This window comes from Vigna unguiculata, chromosome 7 (assembly GCF_004118075.2).
Source record: "Vigna unguiculata cultivar IT97K-499-35 chromosome 7, ASM411807v1, whole genome shotgun sequence".
NCBI lineage: Eukaryota > Viridiplantae > Streptophyta > Magnoliopsida > Fabales > Fabaceae > Vigna > Vigna unguiculata.
In genome coordinates, this window is record NC_040285.1 from 21,666,840 (window position 1) to 21,686,040 (window position 19,201).

General features: G+C 33.8%; 2 protein-coding genes across 4 annotated transcripts; both read right to left on the reverse strand.

The window, feature by feature from the left end:
• Positions 1-774: 774 nt before the first annotated feature.
• Positions 775-4,930, reverse strand: LOC114192085 (zinc finger CCCH domain-containing protein 32-like). Of its 2 annotated transcripts, none has more exons than XM_028081663.1 (7): positions 4,506-4,930; positions 4,251-4,393; positions 3,792-3,854; positions 3,571-3,690; positions 3,196-3,486; positions 2,799-3,110; positions 775-1,459 (listed from the first exon to the last, which is right to left on the reverse strand). In XM_028081663.1, the coding sequence occupies exons 1-7, from the start codon at positions 4,927-4,929 to the stop codon at positions 1,079-1,081; spliced, it is 1,734 nt and encodes a 577-aa protein (XP_027937464.1). In that variant the 5' UTR covers position 4,930; the 3' UTR covers positions 775-1,078. The 2 variants fall into 2 exon arrangements, with proteins under 2 accessions (XP_027937464.1, XP_027937465.1); XM_028081664.1 differs by having other exon boundaries at positions 1,107-1,466.
• Positions 4,931-6,750: 1,820 nt separating this feature from the next.
• Positions 6,751-11,505, reverse strand: LOC114192175 (zinc finger CCCH domain-containing protein 32-like). Of its 2 annotated transcripts, none has more exons than XM_028081805.1 (7): positions 11,110-11,501; positions 10,853-10,995; positions 10,479-10,541; positions 10,248-10,367; positions 9,870-10,160; positions 9,463-9,774; positions 6,751-7,437 (listed from the first exon to the last, which is right to left on the reverse strand). In XM_028081805.1, exons 1-7 carry the CDS (start codon positions 11,201-11,203, stop codon positions 7,045-7,047), a joined length of 1,416 nt encoding a protein of 471 aa, XP_027937606.1. In that variant the 5' UTR covers positions 11,204-11,501; the 3' UTR covers positions 6,751-7,044. The 2 variants fall into 2 exon arrangements, with proteins under 2 accessions (XP_027937606.1, XP_027937608.1); XM_028081807.1 differs by having other exon boundaries at positions 7,122-7,444; positions 11,110-11,505.
• Between the last annotated feature and the right edge of the window lie 7,696 nt (positions 11,506-19,201).

The following is a 19,201-nucleotide window of genomic DNA, read 5'->3' on the forward strand; positions in this document are numbered from 1 at the left end:
AAATTCCCACTTAAGAAGAAGTGCATACATTTTAGCTTTCTTTCCCTATGCATGCGTTATGAGAGCCAAATGCATCAATACAAGATTAATGATAATTCACCTTCGTATTATAAATTTGAAATGTTAATTTGAAGGGAATACATTTCCATCCCTGTTCATACAATCACACGTCTTCATTTTAAATGTTCAATGTAAAACCATATCATTTTTTCTTAAGTCTGATGTTCAAAAATTAATTTTAACTCCTTAAAATTCTGACAATGCTCAAATTCTTCAGTAAAATAGGCTTTAAAATTCCAAACATTTCTGATTTATGTTGTATTAAACTGCTAAAAGCTCTACTTATTCATATTTTAATAATATTATCTAGGTTTACAAATATTCATTGAATGCATACAAAATTTTCCGATAAGCATTAAATATGTAATATGGATAAAAAAATTCACACAATATTTTCCTATCCATCATTAGAACATAAATTATGTTCTAGAGAAATACTCTAACGCAAAACGTTTAGCAAAATGTGTTACATAATGTGCATTATAACGGCATGACAACGTTTTAACATAGTAATCGCGTTGCCGGAGAAAATACCAACCTAGGATTCCCTACAATTTCCATAGCAAAGGCATTGTATGCATGTTGCAAGTACTAAAAAAGTAAAAGCAAAAAAACAGTAGCGTAAATGGAACTTCAGTCATCTCTTCAACTTCATCTTTGTACGGGGCAGGAACTAGGTTGTGTCTCACATGCATGCATAAATGTAACAAGGCATTGTAACAAAACAATCATCACACAAACGCTTTAAGTAAAGGATGAATAATAACAATCAAAAGAGATGGAGTGTAGACAATATTGAGTTTTCAATTGATGCTTATTGGAGATAATAATATAATCAGATGAGAATCACCTAGTATAGGCTCTAAACAGGATTGGATGATGAATTCTCAACCAAGACAGTGAAAATTTGAACAGTTGCCATCAAAATACTGAGGACTATAAACAGAAGCAATGGAGGCTTGTGAAGTCACATCCAATAGGTAATGAGGAGTCATTTTCAGGTTTTCCACTAGCCTGATCAACGTATCTCACCGCTTTGTCTGGTGTTTCTGCTACTGCCAAGAGGGGCAGAACTCGGACTTGAGAGTTGCACATCAGATAACGAGATAGAACCACCTTGTGAGAAAATTAGACCGACAGAAGTACCAGAAGAAGGTATTCTGGCTGAAAGGGATTCCTTTTTGGACCCGGACATCAGTTCAGACCGAAGCTCTGAAGATGTTGTAGAAGGAGCCAGCTGAGACAGCAAAGACCCCACAGGGTATGGAGTAACTGGCACATCAATGAAAGAAGATACCGATGGACTGTAGCTCAAAGATCCCAAAGGATGGTCAAATTTGCACGTGGACCCAAACTTGCAATGCCCGTTTTGCAAGTAAAAAGCGCAAGGTTGTACGCCCTGTTTTCTAGAAAACAAATTAATTAAGAAAAATCCCAAAAATATAAAATATAAAACACAAATTGTAATGCTGCAATGAAACATGAGAATGTGCTTAAGAACAGTTAAATATTCCAGATAAAATTAATGCATTCAAACAAATAACAACTCTAAACACTAGTGTAACTGAGATGAAAAAAAAATTTACGAATGGATTACACTATAAACACTAAGGCTACAAGTGCGTAACTCCATTGTAAATAATTCTATTTGCACATGCATCCCGGTCACAAATGCGCACAACTGGAATAGATTTTTTTGCACATGAGATCTATGCAAGGCATCCTGAATCCAAAACGAGTAACTTGTGCTATTGTGGTGTCCAATAGCTCATTAAATAGCATGTTTCCTCAAAAACGAAGAAACATGGTTTGACCACAACAAAAATTTATTTCCAAAGGAACTATAAATCCAAATCCTCTCTGCCATAACCCCCAGTTTAGATCCTATGTTTCCATCACATATCCCTCCAAACATAATAAAACTTTAATCATGCAAAACTCAAGATAGAACAGCAACTAACCGTGTCACAATTTGGCATCATGTACATCACTACATTGGCCTTTTCAGTGGAAGCAGGAAAGACAATTTTTATATTTCAGACATATATATGAGCAAGTCACTTTTATGCCATATGAAATTAAAAAGAAAAATAGAGTGAATAGCAGCTTTTAAAATGGGACTGATTATAGGAAAATAATAATCACATGCATTTTATTCAACAGGTTAAACTTTGTCCGAAGGTTAATTTTTCATGAAATAAGGGCTTCGAATGAATATATGATCAAGAGTACAATCTTAGCTATCCCCATTCCTGTAAATAAGAAGTTGCATTCCACATCTCAGGCCTAAAAGGCTCGTGCAGACAGCTTTATATATACATATTTATATTATGTTCTGTCAAGGGCCAAATCTAATCGTGCAAAGCAAAAGTTTAATACTGTCTCTTACTCCAGGTCAATTGCTGTCCATGTTGTTCCTAGTGCAACTGAAGCTACGCTATGAGTTAATTGCCATGCAGGGATACTTTTATAATATCAGGGCTCATGTTACAAAAGGTTGTCTAGACTACCAACAAATTTTTTATTTCTAATGAGTAGGAAATAGTAGTGCTCCCTGAGCACAATAGATGTGCTATTCATACATTTGTCATGTGTAGATATGCACATTTTATATGGATAACATCATAAATTATAATTGTAACACTTTAAAGTACCATACAACTTAAATTTAAATAAATCTAAGAATGTTAACTAGACAATAAGACAAGTAATCAAATCAAGTGAGCAACCATACATACCGGTCGTAAAGGAAGTCCAATTGGGCTAAGAAATGGTCGTGCAACAATATGGTCCCGAGGATGATGATATCGACAAGCTAATCCAAATTTACAGTCCCCTGTTCTCAGAAAGTATTGGCATTCAGGTTCACCGGGTCTTTCAGGAAATAATTGATCCTTAAGTATGTTTCCTGAAGGACTGGTAGTAGAGGACAGCGGAGTATACGGTCTAGCAAAAGCTGATGTTGGTGATGACAACTGGGTCACTCCGTATAAAGAAGTGGCTCCAACAGCAGGTTGAGCACCAGGAGATAGCACAGGACTTACAGGTGCCTGCACAAATTTAAAATTGTCAGAAGAAAGCAACTGCTAAATGAAGAAAAATTGACTTTTCACTTTGCAGACATGTCCCTCTCACCGAATAAGGACTCCATCCAGGAAACTGGACAACCCCTGGAGAAAGAAGTACAGGACCATAAGCCCCTTGTACATAGGAACCGGACAATACAGGGGGCCTTGCCACTCTTAAGTTTGCAGAAGCTCCTGCATACTGTTCAGCCACAGGAACGGTAGGAGACTGCACCTGTTGATAAAATTGAGGTGCAGATGCTGGCAATGGTGTGCCAGCGGGTTGAGGATGATGGAATTTACAGGTAACACCAAATTTGCACTGCCCCGTTTTCAAATAATAGGAGCACTCTCTCTCACCCTGTTCAAAAAAAAGACAGTTAACAATAGCATTGTTTGCTGCGGGCTACAGGTGGCAGAAGAAGAGCAAAAAGAAGAGTCATACTGGCCGTAATGGGTATCCGTAAGTATTTAGTGGAGCTTGACTTAAATATCCACCTCCATTTTTTGGATGGTGGAATTTACAGGATGCTCCAAATTTACAGGTTCCGGTCTTTAAATAATACTGTTCATCAGAATGACGAAGAAGAATAAGTATAACCATTTTAAAAAAATTGCAGATTGAACATAAAAAATCATTTATGGAAATAAAACAAAAACCAAGACCTGACATGGAGGTTCCCCCACCCGTTCTGGGTACTCCCCCGTAGCTCTTACCGCCGCAACAACCTAAGCAGCATTTGACTCAACTGAGTCAATTCATATTCATATACTTTAGCAATAAGATGAAATAAAATACTCGCTATCTACATAAACATTGTTATTTTTTTCTAACTAAAATACGCTTCTGCAACACAACCAGCTATCCTTTAAACCGGATTCCCACTTTCAAGTGGCACTTCACATTGAGAAAGTAAAAATTGAATAGAACCCTCCTCGCTAAAAAGGAAAAAAACTAACTACACAGTAAATGAACATTCCTACAGAACATCGACCTTCAGAAATAAGCAATAACACCGACACAGGGCCAAAAAAGGCATGAAAACAATGCCAACTACAAAAACAAAAAACACTTGCATGAAACTCTAACCTAATGCAGAATCTCAAAGTGATGGAAAGGGTTACCGCAGCACGATCACGAGGGTGATTGTAACGACACCTGCTACCGTATCCGCACACACCGGTTCGCATGTAATACACACAATTGGGAACGCCGGGCCGCTCCGGGTAAGATTCGCCGCCACCGAGCGTTAAATGCCACATGGATTCTACACAAAAACCAAAACCCTAATTAGAAGCCACCGAAAAACCCCCAAAACTAACACAGCAGAAGTTGGACATTAATAAAAGCTAACAGAGGAGAAGAGAAGAGAGAAAGACCTTCGAGAGCAGTGTCGATGCCCGGTGAGGGCCATTCGGGTTGGTTGACCGGGTTGGATCCGTTCCTGACGGGGGCCCGACCGTACAAGTCCATGGAAACGGGTTTGAGTTGGAGTGTCCGAAGTGAAGAAGGTGGTTGGTGGTAGAGAGGTGTTGAAGTGTGTGGAAGATCGGCGAGCTGGTGTTGTTCGGTGGTTTCGAAGCGGAGAGACAGAAAGGGGATTTTCACAGCTTCACTGTACAGGGCGTGCGTTGGAGCGTGCGTGTGTGTGAGAGTGAGTGAGAAAGTGTGTGTTTTGTTTTGCTTCTTCTCTCTGACTAGGACCGTACGGTCTCTAGTGTAGTAGTGTGTTGTAATGGGCTTTTCAGCTCCATTTTCTTTCGCTGTTTTTCTTGTATTAATTTCAGTTTTTTGTTCCTTCATTTGTGCCTACCCGCCACAGTTTAAAATCACAAAACGGGGTTCTCACTTCACCAGTAACCGACACTCATCCTTTTGTAAAGTGACGCAACTGCCCTTCCATTCCAATATAAAATTATATTACATTCATAACATAAAGTTCTACGCTTTTAATTTATTCAAATAATAACAGATAAATTGAATTCAAATTCCAAGGTGATTTCACTTTTTTTCACCCGTTAGAGGTATGGTTTTGTTCACAGGTTTATGATTGAACCGTTTAAATTCTAAGCTGTTTTTCTTTGTTTTCTTTATGTGGGGACAAGAGAAGGGTTCCCAAATGCCGTATCAGAGTGTGCCTCTTTATCTTTTCATAACTAAGTTTTGTTATTACTATAATAATTCAGAAAACTGGACTCATCTTCTTGTATTTATGTTGAATCACATCTACATTCTTACTAGTTTTAGAATAGATATACTCATTCTTATGTTTTTTAATCAATTGAATCACAACTCTCTTTTTGTATTTTATCTAAAAGTATCATCTACTAAAAATTACATAAAAAATTTTACAGTTAAAATTTTAAAATATAGATTACAAATTACTATAGAAAAAACTAGTTAGTTTAATGGTAAGAAAGTTACTCTAATCTTGTATTAATTCTCCTTAAATAATTTTTTTCTTTTAATAAACAAACAACAGTTCTTCGTTTTGTTTTTATTACATTTATACTTTTATAAAAGTCACATATAAATTCGATAACGAGTTAATAGATTTAATCATAGAGAATGGGTATTTATTTATTTATTTGAATACTAGAATATATTTTCTAAAAAGGTAACTTTCATGATATTTTCTGAGTAAATCATTCAATTTTTTTTTATAATAATACTCGTTACTTTTATATTTTAAATCTTCATTTTTAATTTTCGTATTTTTTATTTACGTTTTACATAATATGGTATTTTTAAATAAAACTAAGAAAATGAGTGTTATTTCAAAAAGAAAAAATTAGGATAAAAAGATACTAGTGTCGTGAGTTAACAACATAAAATATATGTCATTCGTTAATAACAGAAAATATGTAAGCGAGGCGACTATTCTGATTAAAACTAGAAGATTCTTAATGTAATTTAGTAATGAAAGAAAAATTAGTTTTCCGTGCAAACTATTTTAACATATTAACTTAACATGGTTTAACTTTCAACTATTAAGAGTATTTGAAAACTAATTTGCTCCATATTTGGTACTTCCCAATGATAATCCACTCATTAAATTTGAAAAGATATTGTTAAGAGTTTAAACACAGTTTCACCTCTTCACACATCTTCATTTCAAAACAAACATTTTTCTTGTTTTTTTCATATAAAATCAGACTTTATTTATTAAATCTTCATTATTTAAAAGAATATTTTCTTAAATTCTGACATTGCTTAAATATTTGAGTAAAATTACCACATATTAATATTTATATTTTTAACTTTATTTCATTAACTAACGTTTTAAAATATTGACTTTCAATATTCCCTGGATTCAAAAATATTTATAGAATGCAGAATATATTTGCAGATACGCACAAGATATGCATGGATGCAATAGTACAAAGCAGAAAACAAAAAAACGAGATGCATTAGAAAAAGTTGTACCAAAAAACACTACCAACATTTTAACCTCCAAGAGCAAGGTCAAATTGCTATTAGATATTCGGTTAAGTTTAGTAAGAGAAATATTCTTTAAACCTGTTATGTGTGGGGAGAGATTGCAGGTAATAGCAGTAGAAAAACTGCAAACAAACCATATATATCTTCGGAAAATGTAACCATAATGATCACACAAGAGCAATAAATTAGGTAAAATAATAAACATTCCGAAGAGATGAAGAATAGAAAGTGTTAAGTTTTCTATTGAAGCTTATTTGAGATAATAATAATAATATAATCAGATGAGGAGAACATAGAAGTGAATGACCTAGTATAGGCTTTTAAAACCGAATTGGATGATGGATTTCTAAACACAGCGATAGCGAATCTTTGAACAGTTTCAATTAAAGCATCGGGGACTATAGACAGAGCAATGGAGGCCTGTGAAATCAATCCAATGGATAATGAGGACATATTTTCAAGCTTGCACTAGCGATGTCAACGTATCTCACCACTTTGTCTGGTGCTTCTGCTACTGCTAGCAGAGGCAGAACTCTGACTTGAGAGTTGCACATCAGATAGGGAAACAGACCCACCTTGTGAGAATATTAAACCCACAGAGGTACCGGAACTATTTCCAGAAGAAGGTATTCTGGCTGAAAAAGATTCCTTTTTGGACCCCGACATCAGTTCAGGCCGAAGCTCTGAAGATGTTGTTGAAGGGGCCAGCTGAGACAGCAAAGAACCAACTGGATATGGAGTAACAGGCACATCAATGAGAGAAGATGCCGATGGACTGTATCTCATGGATCCCAAAGGATGGTCAAATTTGCACGTCGAGCCAAACTTGCAATGCCCATTTTGCAAATAAAATGCGCAAGGTTGTACACCCTGTTTTCTAGAAAACAAATCAATTAAGAAAAAACTCTCAAAATAAAAAAACACACAATTGCAATGTCACAACACGAGATTGTGCTTAAGAACAATCAATTATTTCACATAAAACTCATACTTCAATCAAATAATAAATCCTTAGCTGGTCACTAAACTCTATACAGAATATATGAATCGATAAGTTATAATCACTACTGCCACGTGCAACCAACTCCATCAACAATAATTGTATTTGCACATGCGTAGTAATCAAAATCACAAGTGCACACAACTGCATAGGTTGTTGCATCTGAAATATATGCACCTACGCAGAGCTACCTGGATTTAAAAGGAGTAACTTGAGCAGTCAAGTATCAAATTTGTGTGTAAGTAACCTTTTTACCCAACAAGGTAAAAAATAGCTGACCACAAGTTCGCGGCCAAAATGTACGTACAATGTAATGATGAAATCATATCCCATCCACTGTAGTCCCCAATTCAGATCCTATGTTTCATATCACATCCCCCCAAAGATCATGCAACAGCAAACATGCAAAACAAAATCCAAGATAGAAATCAAACTATCATGCTACAAATTTAACATCAACCACATCATCACTATATTGGAAGTTGTAGTTGGAAACTGAAATGCGTTAACCATCACTTCCAAACTAGATTTCACCAACACCTGGGTTTCCTAAGCTGGAAAATCATTCAAAGATGATAACCAAATTTAACAGTCACAAGACAGTAGATTTTGTTGTCAAAATCTTGAACTGTTAAATTTTAGAGGCCTCTATACCGAAAGCCACATTAATATCATAATTAATTAAAAGAAAAATAGAATGAGTGTGTAACACAGACTTTTGTTGAACAACTTAATCTTTTAGGAAGGTTGATTCTTGACCTGAAATGAGGACTTCAAAGTCCAAATACTTTTTGAGTGGAGGGCCCTGTGTGTGCATAAAATCATCCATGGTTATCAAACTCACAGGTCAACTCACAAACTCGAACGATTTTACTTGTCTCCAAACTAGTTTCTTGGTAGACTCAAGCAAACTCGATCAAACTCAGTTCACTCATGGTAGACTTACAAGTTCACCAAATCCGTTGTTTGGCACAAAAACCGACACAAAATTATGTCATTTGACTATTTCAAACACATTTTGAGAACCCACATCACAGTGAAATATAGGGTTTGGCTTGCAACTTCTCCAAACAAAAAGAGTGTACCCCTCATCAGATCTAGTACTCATGATCTGATTCTGCACTCTATCCCCAACCGACTCAGTGTCACATCAAGTTGTGAAAATTTTAAAATGTCCGGAAGTGGGAATGGTTCAAATTCTTTTGATGTCAATATAGAAGTTTCCTCACTCTCTAGACTTGGGACGAGCAAGTTCAGCTGACCCAACTCTAGATGTACTCAATATTGATAATTTAGGTTTTATGCCAATGTAATGCACACTTTTTTATCAGGGAAAGAGCTTGATGGTGATGAAGATAATGATATTGGAGATGATGTCATTAGAGGATTGGAGACACAAACTTAAACATTTTTCCATTCTTAGTTATTTAATTGTTTTCACCTTAGGAACTTATGTTTCGTAATTGTATGAACGTATCTGTTTAGTATAGTTTAAACTTATACAATTTATGGAATTGAAATGTTGAATTGGAATGGCATTGTGCCACCAACGACCAACTCTATCATTGTGCAAAGCAAAAGTCTAATATTATCTGTTACTCCAGATCAACCGTTGTCCATGTTGACCCTAGCGCAACAGAAGTTGGATTATTGAGTACCTAATGCTATTAGGGCCCAAGTCACAAATAAAAGGGCAGGTTGTCTAGACCACCTGCAGATTTTAATGTCTAATAGGTAGGAAACGCGAGTACTGTGCCCTAAGCAAAATAAACATCGTATTCACACTCTTTGTATATGTACATCTATAAGTATAAAGTAACATAAAACAACATTTAATTAAATCGTAGAAATTAACCAGACAATTGAATATTCAAATCAAGTGAGTAACCACATACCGGACGTAAAGGAAGTCCAACAGGATTAAGAAGTGGCCGTGCCACAATATGATCCCGAGGATGATGATATCGACAAGCTAATCCAAATTTACAGTCCCCTGTTCTCAGATAGTATTGGCATTCAAGTTCACCAGGTCTTTCAGGAAATAATTGTTCTTTCAGGCTGCTTCCTAAAGGGCCAGACGTAGAGGGAAGGGGAGTATATGGTCTTGCAAAAGCTGATGTTGGTGATGATAACTGGGTTACTCCATATAAAGATGTACCCCCAACGGCAGGTTGAGCACCAGGAGATGGCACAGGACTTACAGGTGCCTACACCAATTTAAAAATTTCAGAATAATGCAACTCCTAAAAGTTAACACAAAAAAGATGACTTTCCACAACACGCACACACATGTCCCTCTCACCGAATAAGGACTCCATCCGGGAAATGGGACAACCCCTGGAGAAAGAAGTACAGGACCATAAGCCCCTTGAACATATGAACCAGGCAACATAGGAGGCCTAGCCACTCTCAAACTTGAAGAAGCTCCTCCATACTGTTCAGGCAGAGGAACTGTAGGAGACTGCACCTGTTGATAAAATTGAGGTGCAGATGCTGGCAATGACGTGCCAGCAGGTTGAGGATGATGGAATTTACAAGATATACCAAATTTGCACTGCCCCGTTTTCAAATAGTAGGAGCATTCTTTCTCACCCTGTTAAACAAAAGGCGTGGTTCAACATGGCATTATTTATACTACTGTCAATTACATGAGGGAGATGAGGAAAAAGAAGTGTCATACAGGCCTTAATGGGTATCCGTAGACATTTAGTGGAGCTTGACTTAAATATCCACCTCCATTTTTAGGATGGTGGAATTTACAGGATGCACCAAATTTACAGGTTCCCGTTTTTAAATAATACTGCTCATCAGAAACACCAAGTATTAATAACCACATTAAATTAGAAATTTAAGAAGAAATTTGTAGATTTTATTTGAGAAAAACCATTTAAAGGGGCCAAAAATAGCATACCTGACACGGAGGTTCCCCCACCCTTTCTGGGTACTCCCCTGTAGCTCTTACTGCCGCAGCAACCTAACGCATTGATATTTATACACTTTAGCAATAAGATGTAAGAAAGAAAAAACTTAGTCATCCACATTCTTCAATTCTCACTTTGGAAGTACACTTCATATTGAGAACCCCCTTCCTCGCTAAAAAGGAAAAGAACCAACCACGCAGTAAACGAACATTCATACACAACATTGACCTTCAGAAATAAGTAACAACACCAACACAGAGCCAAAAGAGACATGAAAACAATGCCTACCAAAAATCAACAGCAACAAGACACTTGCATGAAACTCTAACCTAATGCAGAATCTCAAAGTGATGGAAAGTGTTACCGCAGCACGGTCACGAGGATGATTGTAACGACACCTGCCACCATATCCACACACACCAGTTCGCATGTAATACACACAATTGGGCACGCCGGGCCGCTCCGGGTAAGATTCCCCACCACCCAACGTCAAATGCCACATGGATTCTGCAGAAACCGAAAAAACCCTAATTAGAAGCCACAAAGAAACCCCTAAACTAACACAACACAGCTTCCACATAAAGTAAACCCTAATATAAGAAGCAGAGAAGAGAGAAAGACCTTCGAGAGCAGTGTCGGTGGCCGGTGAGCGCCATTCGGGTTGGTTGACCGGGTTGGATCCATTCCTGGCGGGGCCCCGACCGTACAAGTCCATGATAAAGGTGTGAGAGTGTTGGTGTTTGAAGTTAAGAAGCAGTTTCCAGGGAGAAGGGTCTAGAAGATTCTGGAAGATGAGAGAGGTCTGGTGTTGTTTCGGAACCCGCTAGATAGAGACTGGTTTGAGCGGTGTTGGTGAGTGAGTATGTATCTGTGTGTGTGTGTGTGTGTTTTTGTTTCCCTTTCTCTCCAAGACTGTACGATGTCTGATGTGGTGTGTTCACTGTGTTGCGCTTTTCAGCCCGATTTTCTTTCTCTGTTTTTTCTATTAATTTTGGTTTTTCTTTTTTTGTTATTTGGGTGTCTGCGTACCCGCCAAATAGCGCAAAATGTTATGTTCCTTCCAACATCATCTTATCCTGTCATGTTTTAATTAAAACTCAGAAAGGAAGACCTAAGCTAACTTAACAGGTAACCGACACTCTTTCTTAGCTGAAATTACGTGTATAACCTTCGCTCTATGTTTGTTCATTTATTTTATTTTTTTCTTTATTTGGGGATTATTAGATAATAGTTACCTATCAATTCTAGACTTATTTTGTCTCCAATGTCATACTTTTCATTCTAAATGTGATTTATAAACTTCCCTAGTGAGTCTGTGTTTTTTGTTTTTTTATGTAGAGCCTAAGGAAGGAATATTTTAACCTTTTATTTTATTTTATCAATTAAAATGTTAGATTTATTAATTATTTATTTAATATCATTCTTCTGCAGAGTTTTTTGTATTAAGATCAGGTAATTAGTCTAAATATGTTCTTCAATTACTATTTAGTTATAACTTTTTTTCTTGTTTACGAGGAAATCTTGCTTCATTACAGGGAGTTTAAGCTTAATTGTGGAGAATTTCGCATAAACTTTTAAATGTATTTTTGTGTCTTTCTTCGTCATCATGTTTTTTTTTTCGGAGTTCATGACAAGATCCAACTTTCTATATCGGTCTAATTTTTATCTATCTTTTAACCGTCACATAATTTGGCATAATATTTACTTACATATAGTTTTTATAAAGTGATCAGGATTGATTAAAAAAATGGAAATGAAATATATCCCTCTCAATTCTTGAGGATAAGATTATTTAGAAAAATTGAAATAGCATACATCTTCAAATTTAAACCTACATTATTATATCAGTTTTATTTTCATAATTATCACTATTATTAATAATGACAACAATCAATCACAATCATCTCTCCTCTTTTTAGTTTATAATGATTGAAGGAGGGTGATAATACAATTAAATTTTTAAAATTAAGGGTGTGATGATGATTACATTGCTTTTTAACTGTGAAATGTAGAAGAAAAGCATAAGTAACTTCTTTAAGAATTCATCAATAACCAATTCATTCGTGTATTTTGATAGTATTTTTGTAACAAAAAAATCATTTCACACGTACACAGAGAAACACACCAGTTTTATATCTCAAAGAGGATAAAACAAAGACAAACATTTATATAAATTTAAATAAAATTGGTTATTTTTTAGATATATTAGAAATATTATGTTAACCCATTTTAAAGAAAACCTTTTAAAAATTGAATGCATTTCATTTCATGTAACACTTTACTTATGGAATTTCTATATAGTACCTCTCTGCACAAGTAGGGTCCCATTAATATGATACCAACCCACTAATTATAACATTCAATCTATTATTATTTTAAAAGAAGTAAATAATATTTATTATTGCATGTTTTTCTCATTCTTTTTCCTATATTATATCTCTTGTTTATAGTCTCTCTCTTACTTTTTATAATAAATGATACACAACAGAAATAACACCACCTACCATTAATCATGAACATTAATCATACTTGTGTTTCTCTCATCCTAAAACCTAAAAAATTTAATGGACATGCGAAAGAAGAAATGTTCTAGACAATGACTTGCGTTTCGTTTTTTCCATAAGACAATTCAAATGAAAAAAAAAAAAGAAACAAATTCATAATATAAAGTCCAAATCCAATATAAGATTTAGATAAAATATCGAATTTAAATTTTCTTCTGTGTTGAATTCATTTCCCTTCTCCCTTTCATTCTGTGGACGAAATATGATTCATTTTGTTTTTATGCAGAATGATGAAACAGGCTTACACGAAATATTGAAAGAATAAAATTTCTGAATTAGAATATTTATGTATTTATTTAATCACTTGTTTATGTCAAGTTTAGCAATGAATAGATAGATCCTTTGAATACCAAATCATTATCTTAAACTAATATATTTAATTTTAAAATTCATCCCAATAAAAATATCTATAAATTCAAGTATTTTGGAGTTAAGATGATTAAAGAATTTAGAAGGTTGCAAACTTAAAAAAGGAAAATCTTTTATTTAGAATTTATTTTTGAAATTTTTTATGTAAAATTATTTATTAAATTGTCATGATTAATTTTTTTATTGTTACTTTGATTTATATTTATATTATTATTATCTTATTTATTCAAAGAGCGGTTACTCTAATTTTTTAATTTATTTTTCTTTTATATATATATATATATATATATTCTCTTTGATATAAAAGCACGTGTGTTTAAATGAAAATTTATAAAATATTATAAAATTGAAAGTAATAATAAGCATAAAATAACCAATATAAACATTTAGAATCACAAAAAAGTAAGTTTTTTTTTCCTAAACTTTTATTTTTTTACATAAAATCCAACTTTGAATATAGAGTTTAGATTTGGATCTTATTTTCCTATTATATTTGTGGTATTTTAATTCTTATGCTTCAATTAATTTATTGTCTACCAAAAGATTAAACCTTAATCTAATTAATAGTTTTGTAGAAAATTTTAACTCCTCATTAAGATATATGTAAAAAAATTCTCGAAACTCGTAAATTGAAAAGTACCGAAAAACAAAATTGGGCAAAAAAAATATATTTCTAATCCTAATACAAATCCAACATAAAAAACAACAACACAAATAAAAAGAAAAAAATATATTAACCAAAAATGAAAATAAAAATATCGGTACATATGGGACATAAGATTCAAGCAAATGTAATATGTCAAAATTGTTAAAAAATGACTATAGAATAGAAAAAAACAAGAAAAGGTAAGAGAAGTCACAAAAAGATTAAGTATAAAATAAAATCATGATTGATTATAAGATAATAAAGATAACTAATCATTCTTTTTTTGTTTTGGTAAACAAAATTATAATTTATTATAAAAATGTTTTAACTCATTAAATATCATTTTTAATATCAATAAAAATTAACAAACATTAATAATAATTTAATTAAATTTTATTATCAAACATAAACTTATAATTAATTTAATAGAAGTATATTAGTACTAAAAAGAATTTTAAGACTTTTTTTTTTTAAACATAATTTTATAATTAATTTAAAAGAAAAATAATAATACTAATTTTTTTAGACCTTATTTTATTAAAGGCCTAAAACAAATGTTTTATTTGTTTTACCCTAGGACTGACCATGTTAGTGTATCCACCTATTATTTGAAATAATCACAATATTATAGATTCTTTATTAGAAGAATGCAACATTTTATTTGTTTCTTAATTTCTTTCTATTTGTTTTTTTCAGATTTCATTTTGAAGTTAAAAAATTCAATAAAATAAAGATCATATATATATATATATACTATTATTATTGAAAAGATTCATAACAATAAGTTTTATCCTTAGAAAGAAAAAAGAAATTTAAGTGGTTTATAATATTATTGTGGTGTAACAAAATGTTTGATAACTAACTAGGATATACAACCAACATTCATGGAAAGAATATAGTTAATAATGCCAACAAAGAAAAGTTAAAAACCCAACCTTTACAAAGTGTTTAATTCTCATGCAAATAAAAAATGTAGAAATGAAACAAGTGTACTCCCTCAAATTCTTTGTCAGCTACGCTTTTATTTTTCAAAATTACAAATTCTAGAAAAAGAAATTAAAATATCAAATGAAGTCTAAAATTAATAAACTATATTTGTTTGGAAAGTCTATTGAATCGAGTCTTAAAATGGTTAATTGGTTTTTATTAGACGTCTTACTTTAAAAAAATTAATAAATTAAAATTATTTTGTCTAAAAAGTTTGAGGTTAGAGATTTCAACTTAAAGTATGTATGACTTTTTTCTTTTAAAAGCTTTTTAAATGATTCCAACATTTCTAACTTTCCAACTTTTGTGTTTTCTTTAAAATAAGATTCTTCTAGTTTCATTTGAATAATTAAAACCTAAAGATATAATCAAAATGAAGCAAATGTCAAAATCATTTGCATTTTCTCCTGTTACAAACTTAATATATATATATATATATATATATATATATATATATATATATATATATATAAATTATTTAAAGAAATCCAAAATTATCAGGACTCATTCAAACTTTTGGATAAAAAGTTGTTTGAGTCTATATTTTAAATTGTTGTATAAAAAATAAAATCATTCCATAATTTTTTTGGTGAAATATCCCCTTTTGGAGTAATTTCTTAAAATTTCTATATTTTATTAAAAAGATAATTCTAGTGTCAAGGTCTCTTAGCATCAACTAAATTATTCATCTTTGTATCATAAATATTTTTTATAAGTATGTTAGTAATATGTATATTTTGTAATATTTCAATGAATATAACTAGAAAAATATAATGATAATTTAACGTTAAATTTATCTATTGAACTATAACTTTCTCATTCAAAATTCTATTAGATTGACATCACATGTAAAACCTTAGAAAATGACGTTTTAAAAGTGATAGTGGTTTAAAAATAATGAGACTCGATTATTTTAATATTAGAAGGTTTTAGTATAAATAGAATTGTTATAAACAAGTTTCATTATTTTAAAACACACAATCTCTCTAGAAACCACTTTTCTAGAGTTCTCTGACTTCTCTCTAGAGGTTCTGTTTCTCTGATCGTCTGATTGAAGAACCGAGACCGTAGGATTGATCCTCTCGGCGAACTCTTCAAATTGGACCGATCAGTTTCTCCGTTCGCATAGAGCATCCTGTGGAGTTAGAGGTGTTGACGTTTTTAAGGCATTGAAGTTTATAAAGTTGTCTAAAAAAGATAACAGGTAAGGGAAGCTAACTGTTTTGCTTGAATTTCATATAGAAATCATTCTGATGACTTTGAATTGCATGATTGAGTGTTGTATGAGTGCTTGAACTGTGTAATTGAGTGTATGATTGGATTGTGCTAGATTTTCTGGACTGTTGCATGTGAAAACAAATTGGGAATCTGGTATTTTCACCTAAGCGAGCAGCTCTCGCCTGAGCGAAAACACCAGAAACTCATCCCCTGTCTCTGCGCGAGATCTCGCCTAGGCAAGCCAATCTCGCTTGAGCGAGAGTCACTCTCGTCTAAGCGAGACAACTTAGCTTGAGCGAGAATTCGCCCAAAGTTTGGGTTGTTCTCTGTTTCGAGCCTCGCTCAGGTGAGAATGACTCGCCTAAGCGAGAGATCCCTTTCGCCTGGGCGAGACCTTCCAGCTTGAGCGAGAACCCCTGTAGTTGAGTGTTATTCCCTTGTTTCTAATGGATGAAGCTATGTTTAAATGTTAAAATGTTAAAATGTGAACTTAGTTATGATATGCATGAATTGTTATGACTGGTAATATGTGTGGTGAAATTGCATGAAGTTGGAATATGAGAAGATGTGGTTGAATTAGGATTTCAAGGGAAATTCTAAGAGGAATGTTTTAGTGTATGTAAGGACATAAAGACTCAGTTTTGGTTGGTATCCTGACGCTCCAATAACCATTAAGGCTCATGTAGAGCATAATGAATTATGTCAGGAGGAGTAACAGGAGGTCTTAGTCTGTGGACCCGATTCAGTCACAGACGCGAAGGGAACTTACCTTAGGAGTGATTGGGTGATAACCCCTTGTGTCCAAACTCTGCAGAGTTTGGGAACCATCACAAGTACACGCCACCAAGAGATCCGATGTCGCTTACATAATTCGGATATTGAGTCTAGAGTAATATATTTGTACTATGTTTGTGGTGGCCTATGTGATTCTGGTAAAAATGAGAAAGATTGCATGGTTTGTTTATAATTGAATTGCATGATTTTTCTTATCAGATTAGCTTACCCCTGCTTTCTGTGAGTCTGTTTCGTGTTGTATGTTTTTCTTTTGCGATGATCACCTATTTGGTGGGAGCAGATGTGGTTGCAATGTCAAAGGCACTTCTGGAAGATGAAGAGTCATCGTTTTAGTGTTTAGGAGGAGGTTTCCAGTGGGATCTTTAGCAGTGGTCAGTTTAAGTATAAAGTTTATTAATTTAGTTTAAGTGTATAAGTGATATATTTTTATAGTCATATCTTTTGTAAGACTATTAATATATTATGTACACTGAATTATCTGTTTTGGAACTATGATGAAACTCCATATTTTTATTAGTTTTAAGCTGCTGAAATTGGGATGTTACATCACACATATGAATTTATAAGTTTTCATAAATGCACATATTCTATAGAAAAATCTACCAAGTAGTGAGAATATGTTGAAAGATTCTATAGAAAAATCTACTACTAAAGAGAATATGTTGAAATTTGCAGGAGAACATTTGATTTGTAATTTTTAGCATATTATTGGGACAAACACTTTTTTGAGATTATTTTTTGAGATTATGTTCAGTGGGGTTAAATCCTAATCACACACGATAGTGAGTTGAAAGATCAAATTTGAAAAGAGATATATAATTATGTGATTTATTGGCAAGTGCACCAAGTCAGTTGTGGTATAATCAAATAGGAGTTTATATATCCATAGGGAAATATGGATAGTAGCATATATTATATAGATTGAGAGAAGTGGAGGCTAGATTTAAATTATATGTTTAAATGCAAATGTGAATGAGTACATTCACATATTCCTTGTTCAACTATGCAAAATGGATTAAATAAAGTTCAAATAACCTTACGCAAATTCCTATTGTTGCTCATGTGGTGATTGTTCTGACCTGATCCAAGTTCGTCCGGAAGCCATCTTTAAGAACAATCATTGAGTTCCCGAGGTATTATCCGCTTTGGAGCAGCGTTGAGCTCCCTTAGGGTTTTGTCCTTAAAAGGCGCTTGGAAGGATGGAGAGAGGTAGGAGTATTTAAACTAGAGTTGTCAAAGCGGGTAACCCGGCCCGACCCGGCTCAACCCACCACGGATTGATGATTTAATGAGCCAACCCAACTTGACTCTCTTTTTAGCGAGCCAAAAAAATTTGAACCCAGCCCGGCCCACCACGGATTGGCGTGTTAAACGGGTTGGCTCACAAGTTCACTTAATTAAAAAAATACAATTTTTTTATTCATTTTTCAGTCAAAACTAAATTATAATTCTAATTAATAAATAAATAAACTTTAATACAATCCAAATACAAATCAAAATAAAAAAATACAAATTATTTATGTGTTGACTAAAAAAACAACCTAACATGACCCAAATGTAAAACCCAACTTAATAAAAAACACTTGTGTGACCCTTTTATCTGCGGGTTGGTGAGCCAACCCGGCTCACCACGGGTTCAAACCGGATGAGCCGGGTAAAAAGTCAATCGATATTGAAATTTGTAAAAAAATTTCAACCCAACCTGGTCCGAACCTGTGGTGAGTCGGGTTGGCTCGCAGGTTCCAGCCCATTTTGATAGTTCTAATTTAAATTGGGCTTGACCTCGACTCCTAAGCAATGTGAGACTTATTTGGTGTATTGTAACAAGCCCCCCAATCGAGGGCAAGGGGAGTTGAAGGGGAGTTGTTGTCCCCACAGTTGGCGCCAATGTTCTTATTTGACCCAAGTTCGTTCGGTAGCCATCGTTAGGAACAATCATCACGTTTCCGAGGTATTGTCCGCTTTGGAGCAACGTGGAGCTCCGTCATAATTTTGTTCTTAAGAGGCGTCTCAAAGGGTGAAGGGAGGTAGGAGTATTTAAATTGCGCTTGACCTCGACTCCTAAGCAATGTGAGACTTATTGGGTGTACCGGAACAAGCCCTCCATTCGAGGGTAAGGGAGTTGTCGTCGTCT

What these genes read in the sequence shown, in the direction of transcription:
- LOC114192085 (XM_028081663.1), bottom strand. Translation starts at nt 4,929, where the DNA reads ATGAAGGAACAAAAAACTGAAATTAATACAAGAAAAACAGCGAAAGAA. An exon ending in CATCGACACTGCTCTCGAAG is followed by an intron (nt 4,394 to 4,505) that starts GTCTTTCTCTCT and finishes GTTTTTGTGTAG; the next exon opens with AATCCATGTGGCATTTAACG. An exon ending in CTGGATGGAGTCCTTATTCG is followed by an intron (nt 3,111 to 3,195) that starts GTGAGAGGGACA and finishes AAATTTGTGCAG; the next exon opens with GCACCTGTAAGTCCTGTGCT.
- LOC114192175 (XM_028081805.1), bottom strand. Translation starts at nt 11,203, where the DNA reads ATGGACTTGTACGGTCGGGGCCCCGCCAGGAATGGATCCAACCCGGTC. An exon ending in CCGGATGGAGTCCTTATTCG is followed by an intron (nt 9,775 to 9,869) that starts GTGAGAGGGACA and finishes AAATTGGTGTAG; the next exon opens with GCACCTGTAAGTCCTGTGCC. An exon ending in TTGGACTTCCTTTACGTCCG is followed by an intron (nt 7,438 to 9,462) that starts GTATGTGGTTAC and finishes TCTAGAAAACAG; the next exon opens with GGTGTACAACCTTGCGCATT.